Source organism: Odontesthes bonariensis, chromosome 1 (assembly GCF_027942865.1).
Source record: "Odontesthes bonariensis isolate fOdoBon6 chromosome 1, fOdoBon6.hap1, whole genome shotgun sequence".
In the NCBI taxonomy this organism is placed as follows: domain Eukaryota; kingdom Metazoa; phylum Chordata; class Actinopteri; order Atheriniformes; family Atherinopsidae; genus Odontesthes; species Odontesthes bonariensis.
Genome location: NC_134506.1, coordinates 45,451,788 through 45,474,686, shown reverse-complemented (window position 1 = coordinate 45,474,686; position 22,899 = coordinate 45,451,788). Strand labels below are relative to the sequence as shown.

At 42.5% G+C, this 22,899-nt stretch overlaps 1 protein-coding gene across 5 annotated transcripts in view; it reads right to left on the bottom strand.

Annotated features, from left to right (window-relative positions):
- The window catches only part of shank2b (SH3 and multiple ankyrin repeat domains 2b), a 386,266-nt gene that overhangs the window by 213,551 nt on the left and 149,816 nt on the right, over positions 1-22,899 (bottom strand). For all 5 annotated transcript variants that reach the window (XM_075468229.1, XM_075468249.1, XM_075468215.1 and 2 more), the window contains 3 exons: positions 19,675-19,842; positions 15,165-15,281; positions 4,449-4,526 (listed from right to left, as the gene is read on the bottom strand). In XM_075468229.1, coding sequence (XP_075324344.1) covers positions 4,449-4,526; positions 15,165-15,281; positions 19,675-19,842 — 363 coding nt within the window. The remainder of the gene's footprint in view (positions 1-4,448; positions 4,527-15,164; positions 15,282-19,674; positions 19,843-22,899) is intronic.

Sequence of the window (22,899 nt, the reverse complement as noted above, 5' to 3'; positions counted from 1 at the left end):
GCATGGGAACTGTACATGTCCAAATGATTGTGAAATATCTGTGCATACCAATACAAAACATACTGAAACAACACAGTCATCCTACTCAGAAGTGGATGGAGTAACTCATAGTTTGGGCTTGAACTCTTAGCTCCAGTGAAGGGAACTCCTCATCCTGTAACATATGCTGATTGTTTAGCAGAATGATGTTCTATCAGGACCCACAAGTATAAAACTCGCTGCACAGACTTGATGTGGAAACCTTAAATGTGAGCCCCTGAATATTCTCATGCTCTTCTGTGTCAATGGCAGCAAATCACAGCACTTCTCAAGTTATGCAGCAGAGCAGTTATTTGCTTTTGATCCTCAAAGTGTCTCTTTTCTCCATCTGTTTCAGTTTCCTCCATTTCCCAGATGTGTAGTGGTCAGAAAACAGGTATAAACTTGTTGGATTCAGCTATTGGCTTCATGTGTAGGTGGTGAGTGCAACAATGATAAAGATAGTAAGAGCAAGAGAGCGATTTTTTTTTTTTTTGCACTCAACAACAAGAGAGAGTCCAACATGTCTAGTGGCTTCTCGTTGTTCTGCTGTTGAGCTGCTGCCAGCGGAGAGGAACTCAAGCTTTTGCTCCAGCAGAAAATCGCTCCTCAGTTCCAACTGACGGACGCCAAAGGCTGATGTTAAAGTTGTGGGAAATCATTCTGCTTTTTTTTTTGCATAAAATGTATGATATCATCGTCCAAATGTTCAAACACGTTGGGATTTTTCATTTTCTTCTGACTCTCCGCCTGGAGAGATTTGTGGATTGCGTAAGAGGAGCACAGCTCATTCCACTGAGCATCAGTTTGGTTCACTGCATAACTTCGCTGTTCCTCTAAATTAATTTGTATAAAAGTCTGTCACAACAGTCAGGAGAAGGCGAAGGCCATTGCATAAGATTCACATTCTTAAGTCAGTGGTTCACTGTATGGAAACTCAGTGAGTATTCTCACGCATCCCTGCGTCATCTTAAAGGAATCGAACATTGTTCAGCATTTAAACAGTTTTTTGTAAAACCAGGATGTCACATCAGGAGAGGCAGAGCAATAAACAACCTTTTTTCTTCATGTCCAATACCATCAGTGCATCAGATAAATAGCCTTGCTCATCTTTCTTCAAGGTGATTCAACACGGAGGCTAAATCCAGCATTTATGAAAAAGCCTTTATGTTGTAAGTGCAGCTGTTTAAATCCATCCACTGCTCTGAGTTTGACGGCTCTGTTTGGCAATGGGGCATGAAACAGCACTTTCTTAGCTGTTCTACGTGTTAAAGGGATAATTCGCCTCTTTTGACATGAAGCTGTATGACATCCCATATCGTTTTGCTTCTCAAAACAATATGCGTTCAACAGAGTAATACATTTGCATCACAAAATCGTTCGTCAGGAAAAAGTCAGACCTCACAATCGCTTGGCCCTATTTTCTCTCCCTTCGTATCACTGCCTGCTGCCGCCTGCCGACAGCCGAGCCTGTTACGCTGTTTGCTGCTCAGAAGCAGGGGACTGCTCGGTCTGCACTTCGGTCTACACAGCAGGCAGTGATACTAAAGGAGAGAAAATAGGGCCAAGAGATTGTGAGGTCTGACTTTTTCCTGACGAACGATTTTGTCAACGCCAAAACGAGGCTGGAACTCTGCTCACAGGACGCAGCAGGGGGTAAGAAGATGTTCATAAATGATGTTGCTGATATGGGATGTTATACAGCTTCATGTCAAATGAGGCGAACTGTCCCTTTAAGATGTGGAATATATAAAACCAGAACTGCATGCATGAAACTGAGACAAAACGGGCATCTTGGCAAGGCTACACGGTAATGACAAATCAAAAAGACGAATGTTGTTTTCAAGGATTGACTGAAGAAACACGAACTCCATCCCTCAAGGAAATCGGTCTGATTTAATTCTATTTCTTGATAGACGGAATTGTCGACTCCGTTTCCATCTCCAGAGCCCCATAAAAACATCATGATCTAATGAGATAAGATTCAAAGGTTTCGCTTGTTCACAACATAAAACATCGTCTTTAAAGAGGTGAAGCTTATGTGACGAGCACGTTGTTTACCTGAGACGTCTCGTTACATTTTAAGAACAACGTAAAAGTCACATTTAGCTGCCTTTAATGAAGGAAGAATGCTGAATGCTGTTACTACACCCAGATTTGCCTGAACAATGCGTGCTTATGGTTATAGGGTTTCACATTTTGATGCTCAGTGGTTGTTTCTGTCCTACACAACACCAGCTGGCGATATGTTCCTATCTCACAATTTTCAGCCGTGGAAACGTACGTCATTGGACCATGGATGTATTATATTATCTGGATACCGGACTGCAAAATGGCCGCCGTTGATTTCAATGGAGTTGCTCACCTGGCGCATACGCCGAAAAAGTTTCTGACTTCTGGGTTTACTTTCTGTGTTATGCAGCCCATAGAGCAGGCGTAGTAGAGTCCCCCCCATGATGCTTTGGGGCCTCCCATCATGCCCCGGGGTGATGAGGAGGTGCATGTACGTACACATCACAGTGCACGTACACGGCTGTGACGTCACGCTGGGAAAAGAGACTTTTCTGGCCATTAGAAAACTTTTTGACGGATAAAAAGTCCATGACTTAAAAATATAGAACACAAAGATTAGTGAATAACAGCGGTAACAGCTGGAGGCGTGGGATTTTTTTTGTTGCAATACCACGAGTGGCCACTGGGGGAAAAAGCATTTTGGGCCACAGGGGATTTTTTTTGTTTTGTTGCAATACCACGAGTGGCCACTGGGGAAAAATGCTTTTTCGGGCCGCAGGGGATTTTTTGTTGCAATACCACGAGTGGCCACTGGCAAAAAAAAAAATAAAAAAATCGACATGCCGGCTGAGAAGCGGCGCCGTATCCACTTATAATACATCCATGCATTGGATTTTATCTTGTAAGGCAGGTGACTCTGCAAGATCACATATATAAATACACCAGTTTCTAACCGAACCACCAATGTTCGGACCAATGAGCACCCTGTTCTGGCAGATCTGCTCCTACAACGACCCACATCGAAAATCATTTCGCAGCGCGTTTATGTGCGATGAGCTGCCACAAACAAAGACCCAGGAAGCAAATACTCGGAGCAGTTTGCACCCCACGCTTGACTTTAACTAAACTTTCACAGTTACAGGTCAGTGACCTGCTCGCTTGAATAACTCTAACTGCGAATATGTCGCATACGTAGATGAGAACAACCAGATTTCCCCACAAAGTAGAAAATAAAGCTGCATGTTTGCAGCCAACTCTGGGGCCTCAGCTGCAGACTTCCCACTGCAGTCGAACACTCCAGCTCTGACTAACGCTGATGTGATCTGTGTTCGGGCTGCTCTCACTCCTTTTATGAAGCGCTGCAGCTAATGAAACGCTCCACCGGAGTGGATGCGGAGGACAGTGGAGGACCTCTCATAACGGCCTTTCATAAATGCCTGCCTGGATGAGGCTCTTTTGTATCTCAGGCGTAGGTTATGAGTCAAACATGCCAAACATGCCCCCCCCCCCCCGAGATGGATGTGTGACTAAAGTTTATACACTTCAGCCAAGACGGACATAATCACACAACTATGCATGCAAAATGAAGACTAACCCATAAAAGAACAGCAGTTTGGGGTATCTTCATGCGGCACCTTTGGTTAACAGAAGGATTGCATCCTTTTCCTTCACAAACGTCTGTATAAGAGCCCTCCAGAACAAGGTGAATCAGCCTGTGCTTCCCAACTTTTATGTATTTGCAGATAAAAAACCTTGTGTTTAAAAATGTGTAAATACTTCCAACTCATCTCTTTGCTCTCCTCTACATTTGCTTAACTACAATTCCCAATATCGGCCAAAAAAGACGTTTATACACTGGAAAAAATGCCCCTCCAAAAATAAGTAAGAAAAACAACAAATAAAAGATGTTTTTGCTTGAAATAAGCAAATAAATCTGCCAATGGAACTAGTGAAAATCAGCTTGTCAAGATTTCTTGAAATAAGATGTGATATTTAGGACTTTTGAGTTAAAAGTGATCTTGAAATTAGCTTAAAAACCTCTTCAAAGGAAAAAAAAAAGCTTGTTTCCTGTGAAATATGACTCAAAACAATTTGTTTTCAAGACTTTTTCACTTAACAAGATATTCCAGATGTATTGTCTTCAAACAAGTCCCTATATCTGGCTGAAATGGTACTTGTTAGGCAGTTGTGTCTTATATTAAGTGTAATGAGATACTCAATGAGACAAATATACTTGGTAAGATTTAGATTTTTTCCAGTGTATATTTTGTGGTTAAAACTGACCGTGGCCATTTTGCCTGTTGCTATGGCGACAAATGAGGAGAGAATGTGCAGCTACTATAAATGTTTTTCCCCCACGCTAAAAGCTGAAATAAACCACCCTTAAAATGAGATTTTTTTTTTTTTTTTTACGCTACCTGAAATGGTCTCTGGCTGTTGTAGTTTTCCACGTTTTTATTGGCTCCACGGGCAAGCAGCACTCTGGCACAATTATCCTAGGAGAGAAAAACAAGAGAAGAGAAAAATGATTGAAAGAAAAGCTGAGAAGATACTTAACACGACACAGTGAAATCCTTTAATTCCCCCTACTTTATTCAGGGGGAAAACGCTCCAGGGAAATTGGCAGAGTTTTTCCAAAAAGCAGCAGAAGAAGTAGTCAGCGGAGCAGGAACCCGGTCAGTGCGGCTGAATGTCTGCACATGCCAGCACTGACTCGGGGATGAGAGGAGCACCAGAACATCTACAATCTATATCAGGACTGGAGCTTTGCTTGACGGTAAGTGTGTATCTGTTGCTCCACTCAAAGGGAAAGAGGGAGTGAGATAGAAGAACACAGAGAGAGAAGAAGAGAGCTGAGGGGTTTGATTCTGCTGCACAAATCGCCCACAAAGTGCTCCACCACGCATGCACTGTGCACGCTCACACGAACAGAAATACTTTTTTTAGATCCACAATAAGCTGTTGAGAGTTGGGAAAATCACTCGTACAAACTGAGACACAACCACAAGCTCTACTGTACGGTCTGCGTTGCATTTCTTCATGTGATTAGACATTTAGCTTCTTATTTTAGACGTGTTATTTTTACACATGGATGTTTCCATCTGGAGTGGGGGGGGGCAATCCCACGACACCCTGTCTTTTCTGTGCAGCTACATCTTTTAAAGCTGAAAACGTGGCTTATTTCCCAGCTGTGAATTGAAGTGAGGCCGTGCTTTTGCCACTAGCGGATAATTAAAAGCAAAGGGACGAAGGGAACTGTGTGAAGCAGGTCAAACAATGTTCTTCTTTTGCACTTTGTGCGTTAGCAGCGTAGCTCACCGGCACCGATTTCTGCCACGTTTCGAGTATGGCTGGGCAACGATTAAAATTTTGAATCTAATTAATCACGATTAATCGCATTTGTACGCAAAATCCAAAAATGAATCCAAAAGTAGTGTATAGCTTTTAGCATTTAGCTTTATTTTAAATGTGCTGCCATATGAATGAAAGTGCCATAACATTTGTTGTGCAAACACACTTTTAACATCAGCATCTTTCTGTAGTTTTTATGTAGAAGCCTCGCTCCACTGTCTGTTTCCTTGAATGACTTGCTGCTATCAGTTGTGTGTTTTGCCTTTAAGTGATATTTTAGACTGGAACTACTACGCTGAGAAGACAATTCAACTTGGCAGAGTTTACAGATGACTTTGGTTCTGTCGACTCCGCCGTCTGGAAGAACTTTAACATGAAAATGGCCGAGTAAAAGTTCCGTACCCTTCTCCATGTTTGGTGGATCCGCCGATTACTTTCTTTTCCTGTTCCACAGCAGACAGCAACAGACTTTTACAAAATAAAAGCCTGTGAGCAACAGACTTTTACAATAATAAAAGCCTGTGAGCAGCAGACTTTTACAATAATAAAATAAATAATAAAACAGGGGTGGTTGTAGTGGGTTGAGCAGTGCTGCTACCTGCCGACAGCCGCACCTGTTACGGTGTTTGCTGCTCGGTCTGCTCGGTGTACACAGCAGGCAGTGATACGAAGGCAGAGAAAATAGGGCCAAGCGATTGTGAGGTCTGACTTTTTCCTGGAGAATGATTTTGTGATGCAAATGTATTACTCTGTTGAACGCATATTGTTTTGAGAAGCAAAACGCTTTATTTTTTAAACCCCAGCCAACTAGCCGGACTACCTTCATCAACACCAAAACGAGGCTGGAACTCTGCTCACAGGACGCAGCAGGGGGTAAGAAGATGTTCAGAAATGATGTTGCTAATATGGGATGTCATACAACTTCATGTCAAAAGAGGCGAACTGTCCCTTTAAATAATAACAAGTTAACTTGCCCAGCCATAGTTTTGAGGTTTGCATGCTTATTCATCCGTTCGGAGGGTTCTCTCTATGAAGCTGGACTGAACTGATCCGTCTTAATGCTGGAAGAAAGCCGTCAGACCCTCTCAAGGTTTCCACATTCTGTTTCCATATTGACCAGAGAGGAGAAAAAAAAAGGCTTTTTTGGAGTGTTTTCACATATCTATTAAACAGACTGAAATAACTCATTCGGAGGCCATCTCAGTCTTATCCTACCAGCTGGCACACCTCTCCTTTGGATGTTTCTTCCATTCTTTTTGGCAGAAATGTTCCAGCTCGATCTGTCTGGATGAAATGTGTCAACAAAAAAAACATTTTAAGGTCACTGGAGATGCTGTACTGGTTCAGAAGCTGCAGCAACGAGCCTGAAATCACCTTTAAACCTAAACCTTTATCCCAGCTGGAGATCCTGAGCGCATGGTGTCATTCCATCCCTGATAATTCAGTTTGGCTGGGCAGCCGGATCTTGTGTGAACATCTGGCACACAGAAGGAGGTTGGATGCTGATGTGACGTGGTGAGACGGACGCCATCTTTTAGCTGTACGGTGGTGTGGCGGTTGGTAGCTCCATTTGACAGCAGGGACGTTCCTGGTTTGTTGACCTATGCGGAGATTAACCCAACCCTAACCCTAACCCCTAGCCAGAGAACTCTCCAGGTTGTCTGGCTTCCTCTCACCGTCCAAAAACATGCACGTTCGGTCAATTAATGACTGAGTAGTGAGCGCTGTGATAGGCTGCAGCCCACTGACTTGAGTCAGAGTTTGGGTGATCCTGAGTTAACCCATTGAGGCCGGGAAAGTATTGCTGCATTTCTACCTTTAAAGCCGTCTTTTTTCATGTATCGCCCAAAGGTTTTACAGGCATTCTTTTCCAGGTGTTTTAGGCCTAAATGGGTTAAGAGGACGGCTGCAGCTCAGGAGTAAAGCCTGATTTATGGTCGTCTATGGAGAGTAACGACGGAGACCCTCCCGGAGACGCTCTCCGTCGCTTCCTATCTATCCGTCGAGACTCGCGGAGACCGCAAGGGCTGTGATTGGTCGACTAACAACATCATTTCCTGGAATCACTTTCCCGGTTTAGCTCCTTCCTCTCAGAACAACAACACCGCCATTTCTGAAAGAGTTTACTGTGTGCCGGTCAACATTTGGTCAGAATTATTTGCATTTCAACATCAACGAGCTCCGACTCCAACAACAGTCTTTCTCTCTCGGTCGCCATCGTTCACTGTGAGGAGTGGAACGGAGCCGGAAGGTGAACAACCAGTCAACCACTTTCACCATAGACGTCGCCAGATTGGGTCGTCTAGCGTAGCGCCGCCTACTGAACTGCCTTCCGTATCCGACATCCCGACGGAGAACTTCGAAAGGTTTAACAGCCTCTGCGTGACCACGGAGACGGATTGACGGATAACGACGGAGAAGCATACCGAGGCCTTTAGGAAGCCGTCTACCAATTGGAAGGTCGGTGGTTTGATTCCTCGGACCACATGTTGCTGTGTCTGTGAATGTGTGTGATTGAAAAAATAAATAAGAAGTGTTTGCAGTGTGAAAGAGCTTTGAGTGGTGAAGTAGACTAAAAAAAGCACGATACATGTCCAGTCCATAACCCTTCATCTCAGACAACTTACATGAAAAGGATTAACCAGAGCTGAGCTGCATCATAACAAAGGGAGTGTTTACATTGTTGTTTATGTTGTTTGATATATCAATCTGACTTTTGCTAAAGTCAAAATCACGCACGGTCTCGAGAAGAGAGAACGCTGCAGCCCGCCTGCTGACCAGGACAAAGAGGCGTGAATCCATCACCCAAGTCTTGCGCACCCTTCACTGGCTCCATGTCGGCTTTCGGGTGACATTTAAGGTTTTATTGATTGTTTTTAAGTGTTTAAACTCCATGTCTTACTTAAGTGAGCTGTTGAAGCCCTACACTCCACTCAGAGCCCCGAGGTCAGCTGACCAGCTCCTGTTGGCTATTCCCAAAGCTAAAGGCCAGAGGTGATGGAGGTGATGGAGGTGATGGAGGTGATGGAGGTGATGGAGGTGATGGAGCCTTCTCTGTGTCTTCTCTCAGTCTTTAGCTCAGTTCAAATCCAGATTAAAAACACATCTCTTTTCCCTGGCCTTCCACTAGCTGAAATGGAGTTTTCTTTTGTTGTTACTTTTATTGTTATTTTATTGCTAATTTTATTTGATCTGTGACACTGCTCGGTCCCTAATGTATCTGTAGGAGTTATTCTTATTCTTTGCTAAAGGTGCTCGAAAACTAATGAAATTTTGCAAGCACCACCTGCCAGTCGACGACATGAAAAAATCTGGACTTTGTTTTTTTGGAAGTCGCTCATTGACTCTGTAGCGCCCCCTACGATGCTTAAAAATGCTCCCCGCATTGGGGTTAGTTTCACGTGGGACGACGAAATCCGGTACACTCATTCATCATGCCCAGACGCACAAAAAGTCTCAGGCCGCCATGGTATATGCTCGAACCCGTCCTACATATTTAATGCTACAGACTTCAAACTTGGCCAGGTTACTCTTAAGACATGGGGGGAAAAAATCATGGAGAAACTTTTTCAAATCTTAAAGGGCGTTGCCGTGGCGATGTCTCAAAGTTCGATGATTCGCCATTAAAAATTAAGTTGCTTATAACTCCCACATACATTATCCAATCTGTCCCAAACTTCATACGGTGAATGCTGGACCCAGCCTGAACGCGTACATATTATCATAACGACATCCACCTATAGCGCCACCTGCTGGTGGTTGGAAACGTAGTTTTTTTTCAACACCTCGCATTTTATCAAACTTGTCCTACAGATTTAATGGTAGCAGCTCCAAACTTGGCCAGGTTACTCTTAGGACACGGGGGGAAAGAATCATGGAGAAAATTTTCCAAACTCTGAACGGTGTGGGCGTGCGCAGGCGGTGAAAATCGTGTGATGGCGTTTGTGATTTGAAAGCCTTATCATCATCGCAAAGTCATGAAACGACCTCGTACGTATGTAAAGGGTATCGTCTGTGGGCGGAGAAAAATGGCTCAGTGGCGCCCCCTAGAAATTTTCAAAAACCCCTCCGCATTGGGGTTATTGTGTGCTCGTACGTACGCAGAGGGTATCGTGCGTGTGGGCAGAGCTGCGCGACTACGACGTCCAGCGCATGCCCAACGTGCGCACATCCCAACGTACGCACACCTCGGTCCCGCTCAAGGCTGTTTGCAGCTTTAATTCTTATTTCTATTTCATTGACGATTTTCTTAATATGTGATGCAGTTGCTATTGTGAAGAACTTTGGTCAGCTGAGGTCGTTTTAATGTGCTATATAAATAAATTTTGAATTGAACTAAAGTTAGCTTTGATTCAAACACACCAGTGGCTGCTTTTCATTAAAATTGGTGGTTCCCGTGTTTAACTGGCCGTGTTCTGATGACTTAAATGGCCTCGGGCGACTGGCGGTACAAACAAAGTGTTCGAGGGGGATGCTGACCTTTAGCTGAAAGTGTCAAAGCAAGCTGAAGTGAAGTGGGGTTTAAATGCTTTTAATGTCTTTTCTTTTAACCTGCTGGAGCGGGCCTGCGTTTACCTTTCAAGGTGTCGCATCAACATTTTCAAAACGTGAAAATAATACTTTTAAGATCAACATAAAAGGCAAAGGAAGTCATTTAAAATAAAATGTGACGGTTTAACCTCTGAAGTGAGTCACCAAATGTGAAACTTCTGTTGGAATCAGCTGACCAGCGGCAGGATTCGTTGCTCAGACACTGTTGTAACGTCTCTTTGGTGGAGAAAACTCGCTCCTCTGGGACTCTTTTCTGAGCAGCTTGAGTTCGCTCGGCTCACATGTCAGAATCTTTCCCTGCAACTCCAAACACTCGAGATGCTGCAGCCTCCTCAGCTCCTCTTCTGGCAAGCAAATTCAATTTCAAGACAAAAAAAACCCTGGTTGTCACTACTTGAATATCTGCTTTAACTTCGAAGCTTTTCAATGTATTTGCCCGTTTTACGTGTGAATGCAGAGGACGTAGATCGGCTCAGAGGATCTTTAGTGGCCAAACCCTTCTGGGTTTACGTTCTGATGGAGGTAAATGTGCTTTTGTTGCTATTAAACTGTGTTTATTCCCTGTAGCCATGCAGGCTTTGACTGTAAGCCAGTGCTAGGAGTTGCTTTATGGGGGCTTAGACTCCCATCATATCATTATTTATTTATTTAAGTTTTGATCTCTTGGCTTAAGCTTCATGCATCAATAGAAAAAACATCAACTAAATTAAATCATTGGCAGTGATGAGTTAGCAGGAAGTTGCATGGTTCTTAAAGCCTGTTTTTATAGTCTGAATGCTTTTCTGTTGCTACCCTTATTCTTGGCTTTGGTTGTTTTGACATGATGTTCAAGTTTTTTCCGTCTCTGGTTTAAAAAAAACAAGTTCCCAGGGGAACATGTCTTAAACACAATATTTATCGGAAGGCATTCTGACCAGATATCTAAATCCCTTCCATTGGCTACATTTGATGTTGAGGAGCAGCGACTCTGAGCCCATCTCAGATGATTGAGCTCAGCCGATCACTAAGACTGAGCATAGACACCCTCTGAAGTTAGCTCATTTCGCCACTGAGATTACCGCTCACAGTTCAGAACTCAAGATACTTAAACTGAATGTAGAGCCCAATAACTTCCCAAAGACACCACGAAGGACTCGTTTATGTTTAAAAGCCTTTGCTATGTCCTGAAAACATGTGAAGACTGACTAAGGAAGAACTTCCCTGCACCCTCCGGTATCCCTGCAGGGCTAATGAGCCACACTCTCCAGATATCGGTACCGATATCGAAGAAAATTCGAGATCGGGTATCGGTGACAATGGACCGATCCATATCGGCCGATTTTTTTATTAACTTATTTTTTTTCCCTCTTGTCCTGTCCAGCATTGGCATTCATCCCAAGGGCCTTCTGCCCCCTCCAGTGGTGGAAAAACTGCTTAAATTGGGACTACCTCAGATTTTTTCATTTAATTTTTTTACCAAGCTTGAGAAGCTATTGATTTGTTCAGATGCTTTTTTTAATGGACGTTTAATTCCTATTTACATTAAACTATATAAAGATCTGATTGCTATTTATTTTGCAAGTCTACCAACCAAGCTAGTGAAGCTATTGTTTTTTTTCTCAATTTCAGCTCCTTTATTATTTAATCTTTAGTTTTTACGTTGGATTTTGAATCCCTAATTACACTGACAGAACCAGTTATATTTTTATGGTTAAGATCGTTTTACTGGTGCACAATTATTAAATAAATAAGTAATTCAGTACATTTATATCTGTTTATTTGTTTTTTAGAAAAATAGGAAAGAAATGTTGAAGTCAAGTCTGATGTTGCCTTGTACAACAGAATGATCCCAGTCTTTTCCACAAAATTAAACTTACCGTTTGTTAACATAATTCCATTTTTCTGTATCGGTATCGGCCGATACTAAACCTCAGATATCGGTATCGGGGGTGAAAAAAGCGAATCAGTGCATCCCTAGTTTCAAGTGCTTCAGTAAAAAAAAACAAAAAAAAGTTTTCCACAAGTCTTGGATATACAATGCCTTCGGTTGTCCTGGGTTAAATGAACATATGTACTGTAAAAGCAGAAGTAAAATCATGTGGGTGGAATGGTTCTCATGTGAATGATACACTTTAATTGGAAAATCATCAAGAGATTACTATATTTTACAGATTTAATTTGGCTGGAAAATGGCCATAAGCACAATGCCGCGGCCACACGCTTTCACCACTTATTGCAATCAGAGGAAGCAAAAGATCAGGCGTTATATGGCTGTACTCCGGGGAAACTTCCAGCATTACAGCCTGAAATATCTGAGCATGATAAATAAGTTGCACATAATTCGTCTTGTGGGAAAAAGAAACAAAAGGCCCCGCAGGTTTTACACAAATAGAGCCGAAGCGAAGGAGGTGAAGTCGGCAGCAGAAACCGAGGCAGAGCTTCCAGTTTACGAGGTAACTGAGTGAAAGTGAGCACAGACCCTGAAACCACCTCCATGAAGAAGAACTGCTGCGTACAACAGAAAGTGATGCAACTCAAGTGTGACAAACATCTCAGACGAAACATTAATAAAAAATTATTCGATTTAATCTCCTACTTTATAACTGAACTGACTCATGTACAGGTGTGTTATTGCATAAAGTCCGCAGATAAGCCGATATGTGTGTTGGTAACAGAAACATCTCTTAGGTCTATAAATCTCTGTCAGGGAGGAATGAATAGATGAAAATGTGTGAATAGATTATAATGTACCGAAGACGTTTCTGAACCCTTTACAGCTGCCAAACATTCTGTTTCACATCGTTTTTAATCATTCTCTCAAACTAAATTTGCACATTAATCCTGTTGTCAAAGCTGGCTTCTATCAACTTAAACTCTAAGCAAGACTGAAACCATTTCTTTCTTTTTTTAAGGACAGAAAGTCACTCGTGCTTTCACAAAAACAATTCCAGACTTGACTAAAGCCATTTGTCAGGCGTGGAAACGAGCCAAACTCTCACAGTTGAGCACTACGGCATCATCAGATTGGCTGCCCATGAAGGGCGGTTAACCATTGAATCATGTGCCTACATGGACGACTCTAAAGTTATCCGTCTGACCTGCTGCTTCCTTATTGGACATCGCACCGGCAGCTTTTACCTGCAGTCAGAGCTGATTTGGCTTTTTCTGCTGCAGAGTTAACATTGTGGAACAGTCTATGTGTCATGATCCATGTTGTTTTTGTGTGTTTTTCTGATTTGTCTGTTTAGCTTTCCCATTTCCTCACCTTTCCTCAGTTCCCTCCTGCCGGTCGTCAGCTCCACTCCCTTCATCTGCATCAATCATCCTCAGCTGTTCCCATTCACTAATCCCTCTCCCAACAGTGTTTAGTCTCCTAGTTCCTTTCAGTCTTTAGGCCGGCGCACACCTTTACGATTCGTGTACGATTTTGTCGGCCCGATGACTTCGCATGGGAATCGTAAAGGTGTGCGGTAGCAGCCGACAGACGATTTTGTCGTTTGTCGTTTCATCGGATCAAATCAAACATGTTTGATATTTCCGTACGGATTTTCCTTGTGCCGAACACAATCGTATGTGTGTGCGGTCTCTGTTCCGATGTCATCGCGCAGGATTATTTAAACAGCCAATGGGAATAGTGCACTTAGTCACGTTGGACGACTACGACATTTTCAGTTTGAAAGTCACGTGATTTGTGGCTTCCTATTTCGGTCATGTGATAACATTCGGTCAAAAATATCGTAGGTTCGCGTGTGTGTGCGGTGGACGTGCGAGCGTGTCAAATTACGGTCCGAATTGTTACGCCGATCACCCGACAAACGATGCAACGATGACATCGTACAGGTGTGCGCCGGCCTTTAGTCAGATCCTCTGTCAAACCGTCCATGATTTTTACCCTCCTCAGTTCTTGTTCCAGCCTGGTTTGTTATTTCTTGAGTTTATGGTGTTCCAGATTGGCTGTGATTTTCATTTATAGTTACAATAAACTCCTGTAAGTTTCCTTCTGGCTCCTGTCCCGTGTCTGCACCTGGGTCCTCCTCCTTTGCCAAACCATGACACTATGGCTGTGTTCAAAACCGCATAACACATACTTCCATACCGCATACTCATCGATCAGACAGTATGCAGAGTGTTTACCCACAATGCATTTCGCTCCTGCCCGAGCCGAAATCAGCCGGCCTGAAGCTGATTTCCCTTAAGCTCTAAACTCTGTAAACTTTAGCAACATTTGAAACATTTTCAGGTGAGAAAGTAGTCGTTTAGATCCCCAACGTGTTGAAAACCTGACAAAATACCGGCTATTTACAATTTTGTTCCCACGAATTCGGCGCTACTAAAGCTAGCCGCAGTGAGCAACGCACTTCCGGTTATTTTCACAAAATAAAATACCCGTTGCCTTTTATCATAGGGAAAGCCATTACCATACAATTGGTGCTTTTGTTTTGAAAACAGGAAGTGAACCTACCCTCGTTGTAGCTAGCTTGAAACTGCCGTTTTGACAGGAAATGACGATCGGCGACGTCACGTTACGTTGCATCTTGGGTAGTTTGAGTTTGAGTAGTAACCTCATGATGCATACCCAACATTTCAGAGAATCTAGTATGCATCCGGGAACTTCTGATTACTCAAACTCGCATACTAACTCAAAAAGTTAGTATGAGTAGGAGGAGAAGTATGCGGTTTGGAACACAGCCGATGTCACCAGTGTTCAAATCTGAAACCAAAACACTGGGTCAATGTGACTGTCTGTGATGTAGCAAAAGTGAAGGCCAGTGAATATAAACCAAAACTACCTGCTCAGCCACGGCCGACTCTTGCTATTTGAAATAAAAAATGTAAATGAAAAATGGTTTTTTTTGTGGTTTCAGGTGGTCCTTAGTTCCTCCTTAAAGACAGCAGCATGTTGTGCTTCTTCTTTCTTACTGTTCATGTCATATTTCACAACATTTCGCAACTTTTTTCCCAGATACAAATTACAAAAGACATGATGGAAGGAACTAAAGTTATTATATGAAAGTGACACATTATCGTATTATACAGTATATACTTTATTTTCATTGTATTTCTTCCATAAAATCCTATTATTTGTATTGGTTTTACAATTTATTCAATAAACCTTTTTTCCATGTGCATGTACAAATCACATCAAAACCTCTTGAAGTTGTCACATCTGGCTGAACTATCTAAAGTCCGTGCACAGAAACCCGTACGACGTGCACAGAAACCCGTACGACGTGCACGGCCTCGCTGCTCACCTGGTTGTAAAGGGCAGAGACGTGTAGGGCGGTGTTTCCTGAGGCATTCTGGGCGCTCATGTCCGCTCCGTAGAACAGCAGATGTTCCAGATGTTGCACGTGGCCGTGACGGCACGCCTGCACACACAAAGACACAAAGTAGTTCACCACCAAATGACGTCTCCGGCACTTCCGTGCCTTAGACACTAGATGTCAGTGTGCTGCAGAGGAGATAAAGTCGAGCTGAGGAGCAGCTTGTACCCTCAGTTTGAACCCAGTCGTCAAAGGATGGAAGAGGGAAAATCTAAAGCAATGTGATGCCGAGCTGCAGCGCACTGTGCAGCTGCACAGCTGCATCCATCAGGGGTTGCAGGCAGAGACTGAGATGGAAGTTCTTGTGAGTGTTAACAGACTTTCTCTGCAAACAGCAGGAGCTGTGGTGGCAGATTTCTGTTATATCTGATGTGCATGGAGGGTTTAATGCGCATCCAGGTAAAAGTGAAAAAAAGTGTGTAGTTATTAAAATTAAGGGATTTAAGCAAAGGCAAACTGGAGCCTTAAGCAGTGGTTGATTTACCTAAAAAGTGATGGTATTTCTTTTTCCTGTTGGATTAGATTAAACTCCACCAGCCCAAAGGGTGGAAAAAGTGTTATTTGCCTTATTATATTTAGCATTTTCTAATAAAAACATGACAACTTTACTCTGATTGGACGATTCCACCATTCCTCGTCATATCTGAAAGTGTTTTTCAAATTCAAGAGACGTTTTATGGATGAGAAACAGCACAACGCATCACAAAAAAACACCAAATTCCATCTCATGGGAACTCTATAAAACATTAACCTTTTTATTTTAGGTAAACCTTGTGTGCTGCACTGCACGATCAGTGGATTGTGTCTCTTATATGTGCTGTGCTAACAGATCCTGAGAGTATTATGTTCCATTAATCCATCGTAAACATTTTTTTGTACCATTTCTGCTCCTTATAAGAAGAAAATGTATTTTTGTATCTATCACAGTTTCTCTTTTCCAACCCTTACGAGTCTGAATGTGGACCAAGTGAAAAATCTCGATGATTTAATGATTAAATAAACATTTTAATAAAATATACCACATCAACAGCAATTGTTTTTTGTAACAAAGGTGTGTTAGAGACAGTATTTTTGCACTGAGACAACATAAAACCATCCGAGCTGAAACTACTCTGAGCATCATTGCATGTTTCATTATTTGGTTTTATGTTCTGAACAATGTCTGAAAACCGCCGCTGAGTAGCTGCAAATTGTTGCAAATCGTGTCATTTATGCTCACACTGCGAATCATCTCTGATGTTATCCGAGATGTCAGGCAGTTAATTTGGGGAGGTCAAAGCTTTTATTGGATTTATTGTTGCTGATGAGGAAGTTATGAGGCCGAGGTCGGCGTGTTCACAGAGTGTTGGGACGGGAAAAATAAAAGCCTGAATTGAACACGAAGAGATAACGATCGTTGGATGTTCTGGAGCTGAATGGATAAAAATCGTTTTTGTGGAAGCGTGAATGGACTCGGACTGAACCTTTAAAGGCGTTTTATCTCATCTGAAAACTCTTAGAACTGAAGAAGCCTTTTGGATGAGAGGTAAAACGTCTTCAAGAACAAAGAAGAACAAGTCCGGTTGCCCTTTTTCAAGCTCCTAAAAACATGCACAATTCATTTTTATCTGCACAAATAGGTGACTTAAGGTGACTTAAAGGGATAGTTCGCCTCTTTTGAAATGAAGCTGTATGACATCCCATATCAGCAACATCATGTATGAACATCTTCTTACCCCCTGCTGCGTCCTGTGAGCAGAGTTCCAGCCTCGTTTTGGTGTTGATGAAGGTAGTCCGGCTAGTTGGCTGCGGTTTAAAAAATAAAGCGTTTTGCTTCTCAGAACAATATGCGTTCAACAGAGTAATACATTTGCATCACAAAATGGTTCTCCAGGAAAAAGTCAGACCTCACAATCTCTTGGCCCTATTTTCTCTTTTTACTTTTACTTGAGTACACTTTTTGGCTGCTCTACCCACCTCTGTGTGTGTTGGACCCTACTTTAGTCTAAATATGTTCATACTTAGGCAATTAAGTCCAATATCTGCATCTTGATCGGCTCAGAAAACATAAATTTAGTTCTTAGATAGAATGTAGCTGATGGAGGATTTAAAGTGACTTCAACGAGAGGCTCAAAAACTCCAGAAAATCCAAAGAAAATCATGTTTATTTTTTTTTTATTTGATCAAATCAGAGGTGAAACATCACAATCTCTTGGCCCTATTTTCTCTCCCTTCGTATCACTGCCTGCTGTGTAGACTGTGCAGACCGAGCAGCAAACACCGTAACAGGCGCGGCTGTCGGCAGGCGGCAGCAGGCAGTGATACGAAGGGAGAGAAAATAGGGCCAAGCCATTGTGAGGTCTGACTTTTTCCTGGAGAACCATTTTGTGATGCAAATGTATTACTCTGTTGAACGCATATTGTTTTGAGAAGCAAAACGCTTTATTTTTTAAACCCCAGCCAACTAGCCGGACTACCTTCATCAACACCAAAACGAGGCTGGAACTCTGCTCACAGGACGCAGCAGGGGGTAAGAAGATGTTCAGAAATGATGTTGCTGATATGGGATGTCATACAGCTTCATGTCAAAAGAGGCGAACTGTCCCTTTAATGTGACTTAAGGTGAAACACTGCAACGCGTCAGAGCTGCCAGCAAAGAGGTTTTAGAGTCGCTTGTTAAGTGATAACAATAACGATCAGTGAAACGACTTGTTATCAATTATAGAATTCAGAGGTGGATGGATGACGAATACTTGTTTCATCCCCAAAAGGTTAATGATCATTACATCATCATTCGGGTTATTTCGGAAGGCTGACAAGTCTGCTTCAAATACAGAAAAACAGATTAAAATCACAAAACTGGACAGAGTTTAGAATACATGCATAAAGAAACAGACGTTGCAAAATAAAAGTGCAGAAAAACCCGATAAACTCGTGTGGCCGGCAGAGACATACAGCAGCTGAACTGAACACAACATCTCCATCTAAACGGGGAAAACAGCCGCCGACACGCTGTGAAAAACCCTGCAGCCGGAGGGGCCCGGGGTCGGACCGTCAGCCAATCAGATTGTGAGGAACCCTCTCCTCCTGAGCCACCAGGCGCCCAGTCAGGGAGGAGATCAAACCCAGCGGAGCCCCGGCAGCTCGGGACGTTTTCCATTCAGAAATAAATGTACACATCTCTGAGATTCTGTGAGTTGTGTCTGAGTTTAGCAGAATACTCCAAACAGAAACAGCCTCTGAAGCAGCAGCAGCCATTCTTCTGCTCACTGACAGCTGATAGTTATCACATCTGAAAGCGACAGATGGGGGAAAAGGAAAGAAAAGAAGAGGAAAAAGAAGGAAAAAAAGGGGAAAAAGAAGAAAAAAAGAAGAAAAAAATGGGAAAAAGAAGAAAAAAAGCTAAACAAAGGGGAAAAAAGGGGGGAAAGAAGAAAAAAGGGAAAAAAATTAAGAGAAAAAAAGTGGGGGGAAAGGAAAAAAAGGGGAAAAAATAAGATAAAATGGGGGAAAATAAGGAAAAAAAGGAGAAAAAGAAGGAAAAAATGGGGAAAAAGGGGGAAAAGAAGAAAAAAGGGGGAAAATGAAGAGAAAAAAAGTGGGGGGAAAGGAAAAAAAAGGGAAAAAATAAGATAAAATGGGGGAAAAGAAAAGAAAAGAAGAGGAAAAAGAAGGAAAAAAGGGAGAAAAAGAAGGAAAAAAGGGAAAAAGAAGAAAAAAAAGCTAAAAAAATGGGAAAAAAGGGGGGAAAGAAGAAAAAAGGGAAAAAATGAAGAGAAAAAAAGTGGGGGGAAAGGAAAAAAAAGGGGAAAAAATAAGATAAAATGGGGGAAAAGAAAAGAAAAGAAGAGGAAAAAGAAGGAAAAAAAGGAGAAAAAGAAGGAAAAAAAGGGAAAAAGAAGAAAAAAGGGGGAAAACTAAGAAAAAAGGGGAAAAAAAAGGAATTATCATGCAAGAGATAACCTAGTTTTCTTGTAAGAATGGGCTGAATTCAAATGACAAGACCAGTACACAGATTGATCCTGTAAATACTTTCCCAACGAGAAAGCAAGATGTTTTATATGGTTAACGGCCTTCCAGTTGATGAGATCAAACCCAGCGGAGCCCCGGCAGCTCGGGACGTTTTCCATTCAGAAATAAATGTACATATCTCTGAGATTCTGTGAGTTGTGTCTGAGTTTAGCAGAATACTCCAAACAGAAACAGCCTCTGAAGCAGCAGCAGCCATTCTTCTGCTCACTGACAGCTGATAGTTATCACATCTGAAAGCGACAGATGGGGAGTTTTAGCAGCTCGACAGGGAGGGAGATAAGCCATGTGATGAAGCTGAGGCCCTGCACACAAACCCAGCAGCGTGTGGAGGCACCAACACTTTGTTGCCCTACTGCAGGGCGGCCCTCACTAACAGCTGCGGCTGCTTTAGCTGCCACCCAGCCGGGGTAAGACTGTGTCGCTGTACCTGGTGAACTTCGTGCCAGCCGTTCTCATCCTGGCAGCAGACGGTGGCGTGGTGGTTCAGCAGCAGCTCGCAGCAGCCCGGGTCTCCGCCCACCATCACGCTGTGATACAGCGGCGTCAGACCGCGGCTGTCCTTGTAGTCTGGAGAGGCTCCCAACTCCAGCAGCGTCTGAGGGAAGAGGCGAGGCAGCGGTCAGGAGCGGACAGAGGAGCGATGTAAAGATGCTCAGAAATGTGGGTCATCAGGCGGGCAGCCACCCTGAAGCCACCATCATTTATAATAAAAATAATCATCACTATTATAACTAGGGCTGGGCAACAATTAAATGTTTAATCTAATTAATCACATGATTTCCCTGATTAATCACGATTAATCGCATTTGTACGCAGAATCCCAAAATGAATCCAAAAGTAGTGTATAGCTTTTAGCATTTAGTTTTATTTTAAATGTGCTGCCATATGAATGAAAGTGCCATAACATTTGTTGTGCAAACACACTTTTAACATCAGCATCTTTCTGTAGTTTTTATGTAGAAGCCTCGCTCCACTGTCTGTTTCCTTGAATGACTTGCTGCTATCAATTGTGTGTTTTGCCTTTAAGTGATATTTTAGACTGGAACTACTACGCTGAGAAGACAATTCAACTTGGCAGTGTTTACAGATGACTTTGGTTCTGTCGACTCCGCCGTCTGGAAGAACTTTAAAATGAAAATGGCCGAGTAAAAGTTCCGTACCCTTCTCCATGTTTGGTGGATCCGCCGATTACTTTCTTTTCCTGTTCCACAGCAGACAGCAGCAGACTTTTACAAAATAAAAGCCTGTGAGCAACAGACTTTTTCAAAATAAAAGCCTGTGAGCGACAGACTTTTACAATAATAAAATAAATAATAAAACAGGGGTGGTCTGTGGCGTAGTGGTTTGAGCAGACGCCCCATGTACAGAGGCTATAGTCCTCGCTGCAGCTGGCCCCGGTTTTAGCCCTGTGCTGCGTGTTGTTCCCCCTCTCTCTGCCCCCTGCTTCCTGTCTCTCTGAACTTTCCTATCCATTAAAGGCACAAAAGCCCCAAAATTTGTATTTTATTTTAATAAAAAAATTTTTTTATATATAAATAAATAAATAAATAAAACCTGTGCTAATGCGCGATACAATATTAATCTGCGTTAAATATTGAACGAGTTAACGTGATAATAACGACTTAACTTGCCCAGCCAGAGTTTTGAGGTTTGCATGCATATTCATCCATTCGGAGGGTTCTCTCTATGAAGCTGGACTGAACTGATCCGTCTTAATGCTGGAAGAAAACCGTCAGACCCTCTCAAGGTTTCCACATTCTGTTTCCATATTGACCGGAGAGGAAAAAAAATGTTTCTTCCACTCTTTTTGGCAGAAATGTACAGAGGCTATACTCCTCGCTGCAGCTGGCCCCGGTTCAAGTCCCGCATCTGACGGCCCTGTGCTGCAGGTTGTTCCCCCTCTTTCCTATCTTTCCTATCCATTAAAGGCACAAAAGCCCCCCAATTTTTTTTGTATTATTTTTATTATTTTTTAAAAAAATTGAAAAAAAAATTATAAATAAAACCTGCGTTAATGGGCGATAAAATATTTATTGGCGTTAAATAATTAATGCGTTAACGCGATAATAACGAGTTAACTCGCCCAGCCCTACTTATAACTGATTAAACTATTAAAAGTGACCAGAGACCAGAAACGATCTAGTCAACAAAGAGCGTCTTGGCTTCTCAGGAAGAGAAAAAGTCATTGATTTAGTAGATTACTCAGAGGCTTCATCGCTGAACCAGCTGTTAAAAACTCGTGTTTTTTTTGGCCCTAAATTAATAAAATTTCCTGCCCCAAAGACACCCTAAAGATAAATGGTACCACACAGGCACAACCCTGCAAAAATGATGGGGTCCATATGGCAATAATTGAGATATCCATTTAAAAAGAGCACATTACTGAGAATTGGAGCTCCATTTAAAGAAGTTATATAACTTAAAGGAGAATTCCGGCATTTTTACAAACATATCCCATCTGTTGGAGACCCAGGGAAGTTTGCCAAAGGGAAAAACGCGAGAAATTTTCATGCCCGCTGCGCAAAGTTGTCCGATTGCGCTGATTTCCATGAAAGCGGGCTCTATCGGGCAAGCGTTTAACCTTTCCTGAGGCTCTTAACGTGTATCAAAATACTTTTGACCAAATTGGCCGTGGTGTCAGTAGCAATACAATTCAACCCAGGGGCTAACCATACCATTAGCTAGCACAGACATGATACATTTTGAGATTTCAAAAACAGCGCACCTACCTTTCTCAGCTTCCGTGTTCCACAGGCGTGCGCACAAATTAATCGATCGCCGAAGTCATACACTATAGTATTCCAAAGTACTGTCTTCCTCTGGTCAGTGCAATACAATGTTCACATCTGCACCACCATGTCTCCCCAATGCGTGACCGAGCAGCAGCTCCCGTTTCTGGATCATCGGTTTGAGCCATCCTCGCTGCATCTTGTGCCAACAACTCTTCATCAGTGTATTCTGGTTCAAAAAGATAACCCCGACCATCAAACTCGTCAAACTCTTCCATTCCAACATCGGAATCTGACGAACTATCCATCTCTAAATTGCTTCCAATAAAATAAAATGAAACGAGTCAGCTGTTCGATAGGAAACAATAACAAACATGGCAATGTGTAGTTCGGTTCCCGAGGGTCGTTTTTGGTGGACAAAAAGACAATTTGGGATTACTATAGTGTATGACTTCGGCGATCGATTAATTTGTGCGCAAGCCTATGGAACACGGAAGCTGAGAAAGGTAAGTGCGCTGTTTTTGAAATCTCAAAATGTATAATGTCTGTGCTAGCTAATGGTATGGTTAGCCCCTGGGTTGAAATGTATTGCTACTGACACCACGGCCAATTTGGTCAAAAGTATTTTGATACACGTTAAGAGCCTCAGGAAAGGTTAAAAGCTTGCCCGATAGAGCCCGCTTTCATGGAAATCAGCGCAATCGGACAACTTTGCGCAGCGGGCATGAAAATTTTCTCCCTTTGGCCAACTTTCCTTGGTCTCCAACAGATGGGATATGTTTGTAAAAATGCCGGAATTCTCCTTAAATTTATGTCCTGTAAGTTCAATATAACCAGAGTATCTTTTGTTTTTTCTTCCATCACACTAAGCTATGTCACCTTGCTGGTTATCTGATCGAGTGGCTATGACGTGTGGTGTTCCT